This window comes from Meleagris gallopavo, chromosome 14, assembly GCF_905368555.1.
Source record: "Meleagris gallopavo chromosome 14, MGAL_WU_HG_1.1, whole genome shotgun sequence".
NCBI classification, from domain to species: domain Eukaryota; kingdom Metazoa; phylum Chordata; class Aves; order Galliformes; family Phasianidae; genus Meleagris; species Meleagris gallopavo.
Window position 1 is genome coordinate 11,383,270 of NC_139417.1, and position 17,948 is coordinate 11,401,217.

The 17,948-nt window shown below is 56.6% G+C and overlaps 3 protein-coding genes across 5 annotated transcripts; 1 reads left to right on the forward strand and 2 right to left on the reverse strand.

The window, feature by feature from the left end:
- Positions 1-57: 57 nt before the first annotated feature.
- Positions 58-3,284, reverse strand: KLHDC8B (kelch domain containing 8B). 2 transcript variants are annotated; one of them, XM_085235486.1, is made up of 6 exons: positions 3,053-3,284; positions 2,119-2,596; positions 1,594-1,758; positions 1,211-1,435; positions 1,034-1,135; positions 58-657 (listed from the first exon to the last, which is right to left on the reverse strand). In XM_085235486.1, the coding sequence occupies exons 2-6, from the start codon at positions 2,492-2,494 to the stop codon at positions 461-463; spliced, it is 1,065 nt and encodes a 354-aa protein (XP_085091612.1). In that variant the 5' UTR covers positions 2,495-2,596; positions 3,053-3,284; the 3' UTR covers positions 58-460. The 2 variants fall into 2 exon arrangements, with proteins under 2 accessions (XP_085091612.1, XP_085091613.1); XM_085235487.1 differs by having other exon boundaries at positions 3,008-3,132.
- Positions 3,285-3,423: 139 nt separating this feature from the next.
- On the reverse strand, positions 3,424-7,702 carry LOC100547383 (uncharacterized). Its single transcript, XM_003210156.4, has 5 exons — positions 7,399-7,702; positions 6,857-7,242; positions 6,226-6,386; positions 5,682-5,814; positions 3,424-4,113 (listed from the first exon to the last, which is right to left on the reverse strand). Exons 1-5 carry the CDS (start codon positions 7,547-7,549, stop codon positions 3,907-3,909), a joined length of 1,038 nt encoding a protein of 345 aa, XP_003210204.2. The 5' UTR covers positions 7,550-7,702; the 3' UTR covers positions 3,424-3,906.
- Positions 7,703-7,726: 24 nt separating this feature from the next.
- CCDC71 (coiled-coil domain containing 71) lies at positions 7,727-16,924 on the forward strand. 2 transcript variants are annotated; one of them, XM_085235484.1, is made up of 2 exons: positions 7,727-7,865; positions 10,249-16,924. In XM_085235484.1, exon 2 carries the CDS (start codon positions 10,301-10,303, stop codon positions 11,495-11,497), a length of 1,197 nt encoding a protein of 398 aa, XP_085091610.1. In that variant the 5' UTR covers positions 7,727-7,865; positions 10,249-10,300; the 3' UTR covers positions 11,498-16,924. The 2 variants fall into 2 exon arrangements, with proteins under 2 accessions (XP_085091610.1, XP_085091611.1); XM_085235485.1 differs by having other exon boundaries at positions 7,761-7,865; positions 10,257-16,924.
- Positions 16,925-17,948: the final 1,024 nt, after the last annotated feature.

A 17,948-nucleotide genomic window follows, 5' to 3' on the forward strand; every position in this document is an offset into this window, starting at 1 on the left:
AGCAAGCTGGGGCAACCCATGTCCCCCCCACAGCAGGACAACATGACTGCAGTAAGCTAAAACTTCACATTTCATTTATTCGAGGTGCTACATCACCTCCTAGGCACTGAGCTACAGGGCACCTCTGCGCTACATGAGACATCGAGTGGGTCTACAACGACACAGCACTCACTGCTACACACATGGCACAGACACGGGGCCGGATGGGGCAGCATGGCCAGCAACCTACCTCCATGGCTCCCCATGCCAGCAGCCTTGGCCCTCCCTAGGCACCAGGATTTGCTCCTGGGCTCAGCTGCCGTGGGAGCCTGGAGGGGTTTCTGGTGCGTCACAAGAAACCATGGCTGCTGCAGTACTTGGTATCATGGGACAGCAGCTTCCTGGAGTCCTGCACACCCTGTCCCCGTCTTCAGGCACTTGATGCTCTGCTGGGGCTGCTCCCCAGGCTGAAGAGCCATTGTCAGGGTGCATCACGCAGGCAGAGAGCCTCAACAGCTCCACTGGGGCCCTGGGCCACCCCACCGATGACGAAGAGCAGGTCAGGGGCTGGGCAGCTGGAGCAGGAGCAGCGACCAGTGGGCATGGGGGGCAGCAGCTCCCACCTCTTCCGTGTGAGGCTGAACCCTTCCACTGAGTCCAGCGGGCACGACTGGTTCCCTGCAAAAGATGGCATGGCCTCAGCCCTCTCCATGCACCCTGGGTTCTGCAGTACTGAAGTGACTATGCAGGGGTTCAGCAGGATTAACAGTGTCCCCTGAGAGAGGGCTGCTGGCAACAATGCTGCACCATGGTTCTGCCCCTGGCTGGCACTGTGGCATCTCAAGTGCCCAGAGCCCACGAGGCTGGGGTGCTGCAGCTGCCCTGGGAGCCCTCTCCACAGCTTTCCTGTTGCTGAGCAGCACTGCTGACCTTTCCCCAGCTCTCCTGGGAGCAGGTTGCAATGCTGCAGCTCTGTGCAGATGGAGCCCAGGAAGGACAGGTTTTCATGCACTGAGAGCCCATTCCCCACCAAAGCCATAGCAGTCAGCATTACCAAGGCCACCGATGGCCACCACGTATCTTCCCAGACAGCCAGCAACGAAGTCAGCTCTCTTCTCCCTCATGCGGATGGCACGGCTGGGCTTGCTCCATGCACCTGCCAGGGAGAGGCTGTCAGCATCACCGTGGACCTCACAACACAGGCAGCACTCCTTCCCCATCTGGGCCTCACCCTGCGCAGGGTCGAACATCTCCACGGTGTTAACGAAATGGGGTCGGGAGTAGAAGTTGTGTGGCCCTGGCTGCTGCAGCCCCCCTAGGCTGAAGAAGACGCCGTCAGCCATGGCGCAGGAGGCGAAGGCGCGGCGGCTGGGCACACTGGGGTAGCGCGTCCAGCTCTTTGTCTCCAGGTCAAAAGCCTCAAAGGCGGTGACGGGCAGCTTGCCCTGCCGGCCCCCTGTGTGTGGATGAGATGCAAGGACTGGTGGCACCTGAGAGGCAGCTGGTACCACCAGTGATGCCCAGCAGAAGGGTCTGCACGGAGCAACTCTGGGATGTGCCAGGGCCTTGGGGCAATGCACCCACTTGGGCAGGCTTCTGGGCTCGCCTACCTACCCAAGATGAAGATCTTGTTGCCCTGCAGGAAGGCAGAGGCCCCATAGCATGGTGTGGGCATGGAGGGCAGTGGCTGCCAGTGGTCCTTCGCTGGCTCATAGACGCGAACCAGCGCCTGCGGAGAGGTATCTGCTCCCATTCCCCCCAGCACATAGACGGCACCATCTGTGAAACCAGCAGGGGTGAGGGGAAGACAGCTAGCACAGCTGGGCAGTGCCCTGACCCTGCTCGGACCCTCGCCCGCCCCATCCACCCTGTGTGGAGCAGAGCACCAGGGCCATCGGCTCTAATTATTCCCGGCAGCACCATCTCCCTGGAGACACCATGGCAACGCTGCCATGCTGCCAAATCCTGCTCTGCTGCCGGCACCCCTGCCTGCGCCCATCACAGCCCCACCGGCTTCTGCCCCAGGGTGATGCCACCACATCCCCAGCCCAGAGCAAATGCACGCATCTGCCATGGGACTCCCACACAATGGCTGCGCTGAGGCTCGGAGGCAAAGTTTGGCCAGGATGTGTCACCTACCTCTCTGCACGGCCGCGATGCCCATGGAGGGCTGTGCCAGCGCTGCTGCCTTCTCCCACCTGCCCTCATCCACATGGTAGATCTCAACAGAGGCGAGGGGGCTCTGCGAGGCATCCACACCGCCCACCGCCAGGATCTGTTTGCCCACGGCAAGGGTGGCAGCACCAGCCCGTGGCGTGGGCAGTGGAGGGAGCGCCGTCCAGCGCTGGGCCTGGAGGTCAAGCACCTCGGCGGCTCCCAAGGCTCTCCCGCTGCCTCCACAGCCACCCAGCACGAAGAGCTGCCCGTCGTGGTGCGCCGCGCTGCAGTACACGCGCCGCGTGGGCATGGAGGGGAAGGAGACCCACGCAAAGGCACCCGCACTTGATGCCGCCATGGGATGGCTCAGCCACCCTGGGGGTCCCCGGGCCCAAGCCCCACCGTGGCACCCATCCGGCCCACGGCAGTAGTGGGACTTGACTCGGCTGCCACCCAGCTCCTGCAAAGAGAGCAGTAGGGTCAGCACTGGGCACCAACTGCTGCTCCGGTCCCCGCGAGCCAGAACCTCCTGTTCGGTGTGACAGCATGCTGCTGTGCTCCCAATGCACCACCCGCATCCTCTGGGGCTCCCACACCTGGAGGATCCCAGCGGTCATCCCGCACACCCGGCTATCTCACGCCCCCGGGTTCCAATGCCCAGCCCATCTCCGCAGAGCACCCGCTCCCCGTGGCTCTGCTCGTCCCCGTAGGGCATCCGCTCCCGAGGCTCCCGGCTCATCTCCCGCACTCTCTGATGCTCTCGCTCCCCAGGGCTCCCGGTGCACATCTCGGACCCCCAATGCTCCCTCTCCGCACCCTCCCCTGGCTCCCCGTCCGCATCCCGCACTCCCGGAGCTGTCCCGCCCCGTACCGGTCCCGCCGCCCAAGAGCGGGACAGGCACCGCGCCGCGCTCACCTCGCCGCCCGCTCCGCCGCTCTCCGCTCAGCGCCGCCGCTCCGCTCCGCGCGGGGCCCGCCCGCTGCCGGTGGAGGCGGTGCCGCGCCCGCCCGACCCCCCCGGATCTGATCCCCGATACCCCCGACGCCCTGCACGGATCACCAGGTGGAGGCACGAGAGGGCAGGGCATGGATCCCACCCTGAGCACCGGGGTTCGCCCGCAGGAGACCCCCGGGGTCGGTGCCGCCGCGCAGGTGCCTGCCGATGCTACGCTGCTCATCTCTTTGCTCCTCGCTTTGCCAAACTCTGAGCAAGTGAACGCGAAGGGCAAGGCACTTCCCCTGCTTGCACAGTCCGAGTGAGGGCAGAAAGGGAACTTGCACCGGAAAGAAGGTAGAAAGATTCGCTTTAAAACCAGGCGGAAGTGGCATGGAACCAGCTCTGCTAGGGAGCACACCGTATCCGTGGTGCCAGTGCTAGGCCGGCTGCCTCTGTGGGATGTGGGAGTGGGAATGGAGACAAACACTGGCATGGCTGCGTGTAGCTGCAGGAGCAGAGGGCACAGAGAGCCTCAGTCCCAGGGCAGGAGCAGGCACAAGGCACAGCTCTGTCTGCTGAGGGGCTCCAGCTCCCTACGCTGCTGCTGAGGAAAGGAAAGCAATTTCCTTAAGGGATGCCATCACACAAGCTCCCAGGACAGTTGTGTTTGGGCCTGGCGGTTCTCGGTGGGACAGGGTGGGCACATCGCATGCTGGAGAGGTGACACCTCAGAGTAAAACCCACCCACCCAGGACTTTTTGTACAGCAGGAAGGAAGCAGGGAGATATCCTCGTTCTGAGCGCCTTGGCCCCAGCCCAGCCTGCCCAGTGGTATCACTGTCCATCACTCTGCTGGCTCAGGGAGCCACTCTCCATGCGGGCCAGGTAACTATCATAGTTCTCCTCACACCTCCTCACGCAGTGGAGGAAATAGTCCTCATTGGCGATGGCCTCCAGGAGGTCGGTCTGCACCAGGCAAACATCATACAGCTCCGAGGTAGGAGCACACCTGGGGCTGCTGCTGCCTCGCTCTGAAAACACCTGTGGGAGAAAGCAGAGTATGGAAGCACTCATCCTCTGTGGACAACAGTGCCAGGGCTGTGCCCGGCCCAAGTGTAGAGCCTGGCAGCAGTGCATGCATCCCACTGTGCATCACAATGCCTCCCTCAGCCAGGTGCTGCCAGCTAACTGAGCATCTCCTGCTGAGCGAGCTGGTGGTAGCAGGAAAGGGCTCCCATTTTCACTCTAGCGATAGAAGATTAAGTTTATCCAGATTTCCCTCCCCTCCCAGATGGCCCCTTTGGATCAGAACCAGCTTGTCACAACGTGTGGCTGAGGCTCCCCTAAGGAAAGGGCCACACTGGGCTGCTGGAAGAAAAACTGTACCACGATCAGACGACCCCAGGAAAACCTCTGCTGCCAGCTCTGCCATTGCTGCCCCAGCCTGTTCCCAGAACTGGTGCAGCCACACGGCACAGGAAGGGTCAACAGCTTCACCGTGCTTTTGCCTAAGGCCGCCTGATAACCTGCTTCCTCCCCAGCACAGCACTCTGTCACTGTCACTGACACAGGGGATGGCCCTGCAGAACTAGTGACACAAAAGAAGAAGATGGTGTCTAAGCGACCTATCCAGGCTACAGAGCGAGGCCAGACAGCAGCACTGAGCCCTGCTGGAAAACTGCTCAGCTGCCATCCAAACCCCTACTGGGTCTGCTGCCAAGATAACTTGACCCCACCTGTCTGATCTGGTGCCAGGGGAACCCTGAGGTTATCTTCACAGCTGCCCCAAGACAAGCTGAGCAGCCCAACTGACCCAGCCGTGCTGGCTACAGATGGTGACAGGCAGAGCTCCTTGATTAGGGAAACTGCCCAAGGCTGAAATGCAGCAAGTGGAGCTGCATGAGCCATGCTCTGGCTGCTTTAGACATGCAGGGAGCAGCTGCTGCAGAGTAACCTCGGGCTCTGAGCAGAGCCTTCTGCATTCATTCACCTCAATCAGCCCAGGCACAGAGCAAGCCTTTCCTCTAACAGGTCTGCTCTGTGCAGTGACAACTCCTGTCACCAGCTACAAATCTGAGAGTGCTTGTGTAGAAGTGAATGTGTTCGCCATGCTCCAGGTGCCCTGCAGACCACTGCAGGCTTCTTCGTGTGCTGCCTCCTCCTGGATGGAACCCAGCCAGGGTTAAGACACATCTGTGGAGCTGCAGCTCTTGTTTGATCACCGATAGTTTGTCCAGTTCCTGAGTGCATTTCGGTCTACATCAGTGTTCCCAAGCTCCACCACAAACGCTGCCCTTTAAATACAGTGCCACAAGACGCTGCAGCCGCACTGTGAGGCTGGCTGGCAGCCGTGCTGGCAGGGAGCAAGGATGACTCACCCCAGTGGAGCACAGGAGCTTGGCAGCATGCACAGGCATTGAACGCCTGCTGTTCTGTGCTGACAGCCAATTCCAGCCTCCCCACTGGCAGCCCCAGTCACCTGGGGAGCAGCGACACCGGGACAAAGCCTTGGTCCCTCTCTGCACACTCATGCTAACACAAAGGGAACAAAACACGTCTACCTGAGCAGGGACACCCCAGTCAGCACCAGGGGGTGTTCAGCCACCTACCTGAGGGTGGACAATAGTGTCTGCATCATCCAGCCGGATGTTGTCGTCAATGAAGATGTGGTGAATGCTGGGATCGTGGGGGTCTATCCACAAGGGCTTCCCACCCTGGGAAGAGAACTGATTTCTGGCCCACCTGAAACAAAAGGTGGTGCAATGCATTGTCAGGGAAGGGACAGGATGATGGTTTGCATGTAAGAGCTGTCGAGTCAGCACCAAATTACTCCTAAGAGCCAGGGAAATGGGACATTAGGCAGAGAGAGTCCTGTCTCTCTGCTTAATGTTGCCTCCTATGAAAGAGAAACACTTTGCAGCCAGGAGACAAATTAGAGGGTGTTTGGAAAAAAGCAAGAAGTACACCAGGGGATGGAGACACAACAAAAAATGCAAGAGTACCATCAGCCTGCCTACAAGCAAAATGGTGAACACAGAAGTTATTGGAGCTGCAACAATGTAAAGGCATCAAAACTAGGAGCTATCTCAAACCAGGAGAATCACAGAGGAGGATAAAATGCCCAATCTGCTTTCTCAGCGCCCTACTTCTCACCAGTCAAAGTGGTCTTGGAAGCCTCCAATTCCCTCCAAAGAGCTGAAGTAATCGTACAGCTTTCTTCCATCCTCCCTGGTGGTGAGTCGTTCTGCTCCTCTTTTCAGCACAACCTCTCGCTTACTGCAGCGTATTTGGCCAGGAGTGAGGACCACAGGGAGCTGCAGTATTATTGAAAGCAGGAGATGAGAGGTTTCCAAAGCAAGCAGATTGTTTACTGCATTGTAACAGACAACAAACAGCAGGGTGGTAACTTTTCATGACAGTGTGGGAGGACAGCACTGCGGAAAATGAGATGTGGAACCCACACAACCCAAAAAGCTTTCTGCGTGCTGGGGAATGGAAGTAGAGACCATCTAGCTACATCCTTCCATCCTTTCAGTGCCCAGTTGTTGTCAGCTCACTGAGAAACAACTGGAGTGACTTCTAATGGTTGGACTAGATAATCTTAATGGTCTTTTCCAACCTCAGTGATTCTATGATTCTATAACACTTGCTACTAGTGCTCCTGCCCTGCCTCCTGGTGTGGCCAGCTTTGGGTAAAGGTCCTGTTGTGCTGTAGAAGCTGCTCCATGCCCAGCTCAGCCAACCTGCCAGCAGATCCCCCACCAGCACATGGGGACACACTCACCGCCAGGTCCCGCAGGGCAGGGAACTGGGGGTGCTGCCCAGCCAGGGCCGAGCGCAGGGCCAACAGCGTGCGGGGCAAGTCGGTACCAAAGGTCCTAAAGATAATAGTGAAATCCCTGCCATCCCGGTGCAGGGCGTCCAGCAGGCGGAAGAAGGAGGGCAGGATGAAGTGGTAGCACTTGCCGTGCCCATCCTGCACGGAGAGCTCCTGGTGGGGCTCACCCGGCCACTCCAGCAGCCGCAGGTGCTGCACGTGGAGGCTGCTGAAGCACTGGCCGGGGCCGGATTCGGTGAAGGCCTGGTCACGGCCATATCGACAGTAGTAGCTGACGGCTCCGGGGCAGGGGGCTCGGAGCGAGGGGCGGTCACTCATCCACTGCCATTCACCTGCAAGAGAGAAAGCCGCTCACTGGCTGCCCACCTGCCCCGCGCAGGCACGGCCTCGATTCCCCGGCTCCTGTCCGGCCTCGACTCCCCGATCCCGGCTCCAGCCCCGACCTCTCAGTCCCGGCCCGGCCCCCGGCCCTCGAGCCCGGCGCTCACCGTCAGCCCCCTCCCGGCCCCAGGTGGCGGTGCTGAGGAAGATGTTCAGCGCCTCCCGCGGGCCCAGCCCCGATACCGCGTCCGCCGCCACCACCGTGTTGTTCAGGTCCACGTGCAGCACCAATCGCCGCCGCCCCGCCCGCCCGCTCATGGCCCCGCTGTCGGCACCGGAACCGGCGACACGGAGCCCGTTGCCTAGAAACGGCGCCGCTTCCGCCCTCCGCAGCCGCCCCGGCGGCGCCCCCTGCCGAGCCCTCCCGGGGCTGCGGTTGCCTCAGTTGCCGCAGTTGCCGCGCTCAGGGGTCGGGAGGGGCGTGGCCGAGCGGAGGATTGGGGGTGGGGCTCGATGCGGTGGGCGTGGCCAAGAAGCCGGAAGCGGAACTGGGCGGTATTTCCGGCGCTCCGCGGGCGGCCATGTTGGAGCGGAGAGTGCGGCGCAGAGGCGGGTGCGGGTCTGGCGGCGGCCGGTAGGTTGGGGCCGGCGGTGCCCGAGTCCCGCGCTCCCGGGCGGGGGCACTGCCGAGCCGCCCCGGCGGGGAGCGCCTTCCGGGTGCTGGAGGCGGAGCCGCAGCTCTGCGGGCCCCGCCCCGGTCTCCGCCCCCTCCGGGTGCCGGGAGCCGGCGCGGGGCCGCACCCGCTGTCTGCACCAATCACCTCCCCGCAGCCCCCCCGGGGAGAGCACCGAGACCCGGCGGGGCTGTCCACACCGGGCTCCTCCGGTCGGTGGGGCCGAAGGCGCACGGTCCCGGGTCCCGCCAGGCCGAGGGAGGATGTGAGGAAGCGAGGGTCGGGCCCGGGGAAGGGGCTTCGTCTCGCTACCGAAGGGAGGCGGCGCCGAGAGCCTGCCCGCCCTATAAACGTTCCCTGGTCGGCCCCGCAGAGCTCCTGGGGCACGGCCTGGCCTGGCCTTGTCCTACTGACAGCCGCCCCCGGGCTCCTCGAGGCCTCTAGGCTTTGCTACCGGTCTGCTCCTGGGATAGCGGAGCACCTTGCTTGCAGGGCGGCCACACCAGCAGCTGTGGCCGTCGGGCACTTTTGCTAGGACTTGTCCCTGAGTAGGGCACCAGTTGAACAGCCTTGCTTTTGGGTGGGCCTCTGTGCACACTGCAACTTGCACTACACGAAGCAAGGCCGTGTGTCTGGATGTTGGGATGTTCTGTCCATGTGGCAATGAACACTGGACCGCACACTGCTGTTGGACACCAAAATACCTGCCCAGGTGTCCTGGCTGCCCCTGGGCTCTGTGCAGCCTGAATTTCTCACTGGAAGATTATGAATTTTGCAACCTTTTAAGAGTGTGTTGTTAGTTGTGCTTCTCTGCTGGCTTCTCCCTCTCTACCACATCAAGATTAAGCTCTCTGTTCTTGCTGGCTTCACAGTGCCCGCTGCTGCTTGATCATTATGGAGATGGCAAACCTTGCTGCTGGGCACGGGCACCAGCCTCAGTCCTGTTCAAGCGCTTCCCTCCTCACCCGTGGGAGGTACCCTGGGTGTTGCAAAGCGACTGCATGATCCTCCTTCAAATCCCTCTTCTGCTGTGACGTCTGCAGAACACTTGACATGGATTAATCTGTCATGTGGCAGCTCTTAGCCCCTCGCTGACCTGTGCTTCCCTTCTACTTTTGGCTGATATTATACTGTGGGCTTGTGTATTTTCCCTGTCTGCGGGAGCTGCCCAGCCCTGCGGTGCAGCTGCACTTTGGGAGGAATCCAGGCTATGAGCAGTTCCTCTCTCTGCCGCCTCAAGTGCTCATTTTTCCAGCTCTCTTATCTGCATACTGCCCACTCTTCTGATGCCTGCCACACCTTCAGCATGTCCCTGAAAAGATTGTTCTTTTGATTCCTCTTCGCTATTTTGAGAACAATGCTACAGATTTTTGCTTCCAGCTGAGGTGTTGGCTGGGCAGCCAGATCAGCGTGAAAGTTTGAGTTCTCCCAGTCACACTACGAAATTCCACCCTGCTCTTTGGTATCCTTTTGTTTTTGTTTTGTGAGCCAAAATTGGTGCTGTTGTTGCAGCTGCTTTGTGCCACTAAGTGAGATCTGAGTGTTGTACTTCTAACCATTGTGCACATGGCCTGCTGATGCCCGTTTCCTGCCTGCCACTCTACTTGAACTTCTCACTTCTTCACTTGGCAGCGAACGTCTTTGGATCGACAGCAGTTTGCTGGGACAGCAAGTTGTAGACTGTGGCTGAAACACAGGGACAGCAAGGAGTGGCATTGTGTTGCCCTGATGTTCAGCATCACTGGAACGTGGCTGAAATAGCCTCCAGTTCTGCTGTCAGTATTTCAGAAGGATGCTGCAGATTTGGAAAGGACTCGGAATCCTTTTTTGAGCAGAATCAATTCAAAGCTGAAAAAATTGAATGTGACACAGAGGTAGAGTTGAGATGCTTGAGCTGCTTAGTTCATCAGTGAGAGTGCTGACATGGTGTGATCACTTTGTCCTCAGTATATGCACAGGGAAAAGCTTAAATGAAATGTTGCTTTGCAAAGGCAAAATGAGATCTGTGTTCCAGATGCTGGGGCATGTCAAACTCAAACTGGAAAAAAGCTGTGGATGTCACTAAGTTAACGACTGGAACTGTTCATCTTGGGATGGGTTGGATGGGATTGTCTGAAATCTTTGTTTAGGTCTGAGTGTATTTCTGTGAGATATGTTCTAGTTTTGCTGCAGAGAAATCAGTGATGGAGTGTTTGTTTTTTGCTGCTAGCTGGAGTTGTGCACAGATTCCAACCTGATGCCTGTGAATAGCAAAAGTCTAGGCTTAATGGTTTCAGGTCCCCACTTAAAAATGTGAGATGATTTCAGTTGCTGTAAGCTAACTATCTTCTCTCTCCCTTTGAGGTGCCTAGGGTTGTTTTTCCAGTAATTTTGAAGCACCCGATTGCCTAATGCCATGAATATTGCAGTGAACAATGTGGAAGAAAAAGCTGTCCATTCCTGGTCGAGAATTTACTCTGCAGGACAAAAAGTGCTGGAGGAAGCCCTCCGAGTCTTCAATCCCATGTCCAAGGACCTTTCAGATACAGAAACCCAGCTGGTGGCCTTCATTCAGGGCCTCAAGGAAGAGGGCTTCCAGCCCACAGTTCTGAGGAGCAAAGATGTGTATGGGTACAGCTCGTGCACAGCAGACACACCTAGCCAGGCAAAAGGGAGCACACCGCACAGCTGTGCCGCTGCCACCACCTCCACCCCCCCTAAGACTCCAGCTAGAAGCACTGCAGCCATGGCAAGAGCATCTGCTTCCCCTACCAGCATTTCTGTGAACTCTTCTAAAGTCTCTCCGCCAGTCTCTAAAGGTGATTCCACAAATTTGCTGCTGAACTCCTTTAAGCAGACCAGGTCGGGCAAGTCCAAGGCCTCAGCAGTGGGCTTTCCTGCAAGCATGTATCCTGATGTGTATCCGGCTGTGAGGCTGTCTGTGGTTCTGGAAGCTCTGGTGCCACTGAAAACCCCCACATCCTGTTTGAAATCCAAGTATGCACGTGGGCCTCTTGGGGTATCACCCTCGGACCTTAAACTCCTTAAGGTTTCAAGCCAGACACGGCAATTTTCTTCAGGCAAGAGCAGTAAAATAAGAGAAGGCAAGCGATGTAAGCGTGTGGGAAAGAAGGCACCGGATTCTGCCACCCTGGCTTTAAATCTTCTGAAGGGACTAAAGGGTGGAGTGCTGCAGGAGAGCAATGCTTGCAAAGCCTCAGGAGTCCTGAACGGAAGAATTGCAGGCAGCTCCTCCCAAGGCTGCACCACAACACCACAGTCCAAGGCCTTGAAAATCAAAGCTAAGGAAGCTCCGGTGGGGAAAGTGGAGTGGAAAGATAGCAGCACTTACCAGGAGACTGTTGGGAAGAAGAGGAAAAAAGTTGCAGAGGCGAGAGATGCACCACAGAGAAAAAAATCAAAATCCATTCCTGTCCAAAATAAGCCTCGACGAGCTCGGAGCACTTTGAACCTGCTGAAATTTTGGGCCATCAAGGTGGGCAACTCTTCTTCCGATGATGAAGTGAGAAGAAGAGCACAGAAGATTCTTAGAGTCAACCTATCCCCTGTGATCCGAATTCAGCCCTTGTCCCACTCTCACAGCGTCCCCTGAGTTTCTTCACTTGGTCACTTTTTTGTAAGTAAACATGATCCTGGCACCGGAGCGTGGTGAAGTTTAAGAGCAACTTTGGATTTCTGGTGTCTGGTGACTATACGTCGACTAACCTGCAGACGGAGCAGCCTGCTCTTGTGCTGCTTCTGGCTGTCCACCACCACCTCTGTGCAGAACTGGCTGCACAAGTACAAAACCATGTTTAGGAATACGGGATGGTGCCTTTGGCCCACCGTGAGCCGAGCAGGTCAGAGCGCCTGCTTTCTCTGGTCTCTCTTCTAAATGTGGCAGGCTGTGCTCTCACTGCAGGGTCAGAACACGTGACTTTCTCATGACATGGATGCACTGTGATATTGCTCTTTTTCAAGCTGTACATTTACTGGTTTTATTTTGATCAAATTTTATAACTTTATATATCCATATATGTGCATATAGCCCAGGAACTGCGGGAAGATGCACTTCCTCCATCCCTCTGGGATTGGGTTCGATAGCTTTTGTTCCCCCTTCCCATCAGCCGGTCTTCTGTTGAAGGTGCTAGGATTTCATTGTGTTTCAGTGTTGTGACAGTCTGATCTGGGTGCTCTTGGAACAGCTCAGAAGCAGGCGGAGTTATAACCACTTGAAAATGCCAAGCAATCTGGAGAATTACCAGCTGGTAGTTGGTACTATCATACTTTTTTTATCATCGAGATCATACTTTTGGTATTACCTCTGCCCAAAAGTGGGGGAATGCTACTGGGCTGTTGCTTGCAATTTTGCTGGATGTTTCTGGGTGCTTCCTCTATTAATTGTAGCAGAAGCTCTGAACTCATCTAGGGGCTTTGCCTCCAAAGAGCAATCCTACTGGAGCCCAGTGTTGTTCCCCACTCTCGTACCTCTGTTGCAAAGGTAGAAAATGAGCTATGACTGTTACAGCCTTAGGGCTGGAGTTGCTGATCAGAGTTACTTAAAGTGCCCTGCCCATGATGTAGCTGCTGTTGCTGGACATGTCAGGAGCAGGTTCTAGGTGTTGGTAGAGAAGATGCCTGCTGTGTCTGAATGTATCAGATAAAGCCCACCTGTCCCAGAGTTCAGTGAGCCTGAATCACAGCAGAAGAGATGAATTATTGAAAGGTATATACCAGCACTTAAGTGTGGAAAGTTTGTGGAGATATCTGTCAATTTGTGGGGATGAAGCAGTAGGAGGGGAGAATCACTGCATAATGATGGATAGCAGCTTTGCCAACCTCTGGGATGTTGGGAGAAGGTATGTGGCAGGCGTGACAGCTCAGCAAAGGCTCTACTGGTCCCCAGGAGCACCAGATGCCACTGCCAGCGGGCTGTGCTGCTGCCTGTGCTGGGGCAGGCTTGGGTTGAAGCTCCGTGAGCAGCACACAGCACCTATAGGGACGGCACATGGGGATGTACCCATGGCTGGTGATGGGATGTCAGTGGGGTATGGCAGTCTGGCAGCCTGGGGAGAGGGAGTAGTGCCTGGCTGTTTGCCGTGCTGTGTTCAGGTCTCTGCAGCAGCAGGCTGGTAATCCCCTCATTCTCTCACCAGCTCAAAATACCGATTGTCTGACCTAGTAATCTCTGGGGACATTGGTTGAGGGGATGAGCTCTCCTGGGAAGCCACAGCTTCTTACGTGTCAGCTCTTCTCTAGCACCAGTCTGGATTTCAGTGCTTAATAAAAGGGGTTGGTGTCTGATCGCCAGCTCAGAGAGCAAAACTGAGGTGGGGAGAGGAGAAAGGAGTTTCACTAGGGAGTGGGAGGGCAGAGGAGCTGGTGTTCTGGGGCACAGCTCAGGCTCATCCTGCTCTCACCCTCGGGAGATAATGGCTGGCCCTGCATCACACGCTCTGCTTCTGGGTAGTTTGACTGTGTGCAGCTGACCTGCTGTCAGAAATTATAACTTGCAGTGTTCAGGACTGACCTGTGAATGCCGCTGGTTGGCTGCAGAGCAGGAGGAGCGTTTTCTTCTCCTGTGTTTTAAAATGCCCTGGCAGAGAATTCCCTTTCCTGACATGATTCTGGATGAACAAGAACTCTCCATCACTGCTAACTGGCCAGAAATTACTTTGTCCCTTTTGTTCCCACCCCTTCAGACCTTTCTCATTCCCACGCTCTCAAATGCCAGGTCTCAAAGTCCTGTGCTGGAGTTTCTCTTTCTGGCAGTGTCCCAGGGAGGGCTCTGTGGTATCGCTGCTCTCGTGGCTCCTCCGTTCCCAGCCCCATATAAGGGCACTAAGAGCTGTCCTGGAGCTTCTTTGTGCAGCACGAGACCTCCCAGCAGTGTGCCTGGGTTCCAGTGGGAAAAGCAGTTGCTCATCCACAAGGCTGAATTTAGGGCGACATCGTTTTTCCTCCAGTGTGAGCAGGAAGCTGAGCACCTGAAGCCAGCTGTCTGTTGCATCCCTCACTTTCCTTCTGTTTCTTTCTCTGCTGCACTGCTCTCTGCTTCCCTGCTCTTCTGTCACCTCTTATTTCATGCTTTGAGTCTGTGCCAGCTGAGGACTTGCCTTGTGCTGCGTTGCACATCGTGCAGAGCACAGTGCCTCAGCTCCACCTTTCCAGGCACTGAGCTGGATAGAGACATTATCTTGCCCAGCATCCTTCCCCAGCCACCAGTGCAAGCTCTGCTCTGCTAGAAATGCTTTGTGCTAGGGCTGCATCACAGAATCCTGCGAGGAAAGAGAGCACTCTGTAATGCTGTGCTCAGGGACCTGCAGGTGGTCAGTCCTGCCTCTGTCAGCATTTCTGTGGCACAGAGCACCGGGCCTTGAGCTTGCAGGGCTGTGCTGGAGCTCTCAGGCTTGCTTTGCGTTTGCTGAATTCACATTGTTAACCCCGGGTCTCTGCCATCCTGATGTCTCCTTTTCCCCATCACAGATGAGTTTGGAACTTGGCTGGAAGAATGGCAGCTCATTTTTCATGGAGGGGCTTTGTGGCCTCTGGTGCCAATGTCAGCCAGTGCAGCCTAGCCGTTACGTCCTGGCAGATGCGGTGCTGGCTGCAGGCTCTCCACAGCCCGGCTGCGCTTGGCTCTGCCATCCTTTGTCTCACGCTGTACACACGGCTGCCTGGAGCTGTGGGAAGGTCGGGGGATATCAAACCCCTCGGCCCTACCAGAGATCCTCTGAGGTCACTTCCACCCTGCTTGTTCGGTGACAGTGGTTGGATCGTATGCCTTCCAGGGACTTGCAGCAGCGCTGGCCGCGCAGCATGTGGAAAATACATTGCCTGCAGTGTCCTGGTCTCTCCTGAGCATGCCGTATGCAGGTTGCTCAGACCTGCTTCTGTATTAGTCACTTTGAATTCATCCAAGTGCCTAACCTGGCTTGTGCTGTTCCTGGGCACCGTGACAGCCGAGGGCTGTGGAGACTCTCTAAGGAATGATTTCACTGTGTGGATTTCTGCCACTGTCACTTCTAGTAACAATTCAGGCAGCGGTCAAAGGGCTGTTCTTCAGACTGAGTTTGTGGAAATCATTTTTCTTTTATTCAGCTGCCAAGAAGCAAGAGTTTATGCTTCGCTTCCACCAGACAAGGTCTGTGAGCTTCCTGCATGCTTCAGATGTCTGTCAGTGAGGTCCTTGGGGAGAGCAGCTTGTACAGCGGGGAGCAGACATCAGACACCAGGCTGAAATCACAGTGTTAATTGGTAGAAATGTTTTAAAGCTCATGTGCACTGTGATCAGATTTCACCTTCTGCTGCTGCTTTCAACTGGAGAAGTTTCTCCTTGGCCTTTTCCCTGCAAGCCATGTAGTGTGGCACTGCTGCTTCCGAACTGTTTGCTTTCCCCCCAAATGCCAGCTGCAGTAGTGTCCTTGTACAGAATTTTGTAAGCACTTTTCTGTGAGATAAGGGATATTATTATTACAGAACTCCTCTTTTGTATCCCACTGGTGGTGTTGTAGCATGGAGAGCTGTGCTTGGGAGTCCTTAGAGCTGCACAGGGTTGGATGGGGATGGCCCTTTGCCTTGTCAGCTGTGCAGACTGAGACCATCTGAGGACAGAGCTCCTGGGCTGTGTGTGAGGCAGTGCTGATGGCTGTCAGCCATGGCTGAGCATCTGTGGATGTGACATTCTTGCACTGTGCTGCCTGCAGAGCAGTAGTGCTGAGGTTGGACCCCTCAACTTGCTTAGGAAGGCAGAGGATCCCTGAGGCAAAAGCAGAAGCTGGGATCTGGGGAAAACAAAGATGCCAGCAGTGCCTGGCCAGCCAGCTTCTGCTGCCAGAAGAGATCTTCAGGGCAAGGGAGCCACATGTGCAGTGTCCCCAAAGCAGAGCTTCCACTTACCAGCCAGTGGCATGATGCTGGGCACAGGAGTTGCAGTTCTGCAGGACCTTGTGGGAGTGAAGCCAGCACTCATCCTCTATGAGCAGCTGAGCTGTGGGGCCACAAGGAAGGCACAGCTGCTCCACGAGTTCCCCTGGTGCCAGTTGCCCTCTGGAAGAACTGGCAGGGAGAGTGAGCATCTGAAATGACTTCCCTTGTGGGGATGATTAGGCCTTGCCCCTAGGGAGTCCCTTAAAGGCCTTGTTATCTTCTGGGACTCTCTCCTTGTCTTAATTAGCCCTTCTGGTTCCTGTTGCTAAAGGCAGCCCCGTGTGAGTTTGGTGATTCCCATGGACAGCGAGGCACGTGGTGCTGCTGTAAAAGAGTGGGTGCTGCAGAGCTACCGCCAAAACCTGTCATTCCCAGGGCACAGCCTGCAAAGCAGGGCATTGGGAGTGTGCCCCCATCCCCATCAAGGCCTGGGACGGGATGAAGTCAGGGAAGACGGCATCTGTGTCAGGGAAGACACACTGTATGGCGTTTAATAACATTCCCTCCTTGTGATTCCCAGTGCAGCATTGCTGGGAAACATTGCTCCTGGAGCAGGGCATGGCAGGGATGCGGGGGTCTGTCTCTGCTGCCTGGCTGCAGCAGCTCCTTCTCCAGCCATCACCTCTGAGAGAACCACCTCCACAGCTCAGCACGACCACCCTGCCCTGGCCAGGACTGGTGCCACCAGCACTCCCACCAGCGGTCCCCAACATTTGGGAACCCCAAGTGACCCTGGGAGCAGCGATGTGCCGTGCCCAGGTTGCTGGTGCTGCTGCCTCATCCCCATGGCTGGGCACACAACAAACTTTTGTCTGGTGAATTTTCAACAACCGACCATCTTGTTCTTGAGTGAACTTTATACTGTTTCATTTGTTTGTGTAGAATGTTTCTGAAGGTATATTTAATGTTTAATATGAGGCTGGGCTGCTCCACACTCAGTGTTGTATATTTTGGAATGGCATTGTTTAGTGAAAAGACAGCATTAGTATTATTCCACTCTTAGGAGGGAACAGGACAAAAAACAGACTGTCTTTTTTTCTTAAATGAAATGAACTTTTGTTATGAAGTCCTAGCAGTTGTCCAGCCCTTCAGTAAATGGTGCTCAGAACCACTCAGCGTGTCCGGCTCTTCTTTGGTCCCTGCCAGACGGTGCTGCAGCTCCGAGCCCATGGGGATGGGTGACTGTGCTCTGCCTGGCAGCGTGCCACCGCTGCTCTGTTCCACTCAGGCACACCCGTGCACCCCAGTGAGCTGTGGGGTCACCCAACTGCTATGAAGGAATGCCTGGCTCAGGACGGGAGATGCTCCAGATGAGTAGCACTGGTGCCATACTGGCATAAACTGGCACAAATCTGCATTCCAGGTTAGTTCCCGGGTCGGCGCTGCACTGTTGGCGCTTCGCCAGGTCCCGCTTGCCTTCCCCCCTCCCTCTTCCCTCGGGATCCCTTTCTGCTGGCTAATTCAACAGCAATGCCATTGTTTGCTGCTGTGTGATCTGGCTCCATTTGTCCTGCCGGGCCATCGGTGCGCTGACCTGGCACTAACGGTGGTGGGACTGCGGCCCCAGGCGAGCGCCTGCTCCTCCCTGTGCACCAGGAACAGCTGGGAACTGCCCCGAGAGCGGTGAGCTGCAGCACCCTGGTGAGTCAGCCCCTGTGGCATGTAGGGTGCCCGAGCAAAGTCCTCAGGCAGGAAAGAGGTTAAGCAGCTCTGCTTGCTGAGGATGTTCAGGGAAGCATCAGCCGCCCGCTGGGCGCACTGAAGTTGGTCCAGCAGGGCTGGCCAGGCGTGGGAGGCTGCGCTGCACACCAGCTGCGTGCTGCGGCAGTGGAGCTGAGCTCGCTGCCCCCACCTGTGTCATCCGCCAGGCTCAAGCTGCTCTGGGTGGGAAGCCAGCAGCATTTGGGAGGCAGGGGATGTGGCCTAGGAGCACTGTTGGCTGCTCCCTCTCCCTTTTCCAAGGCTGGAGATCGTATTACAGCCACCTTTATCGGGCCACTGGCGATCTCCCCAAAGCAAATAAGATGTGTTTGGCAAGATCCTGTCAGACATGCTGGCCCGCGCTAATGGCTCTTTATCAGCTCATCTCCTCCCAGCTCTCCCATTACCTCACCAGAGCCAAGGTCGGTGCCCGG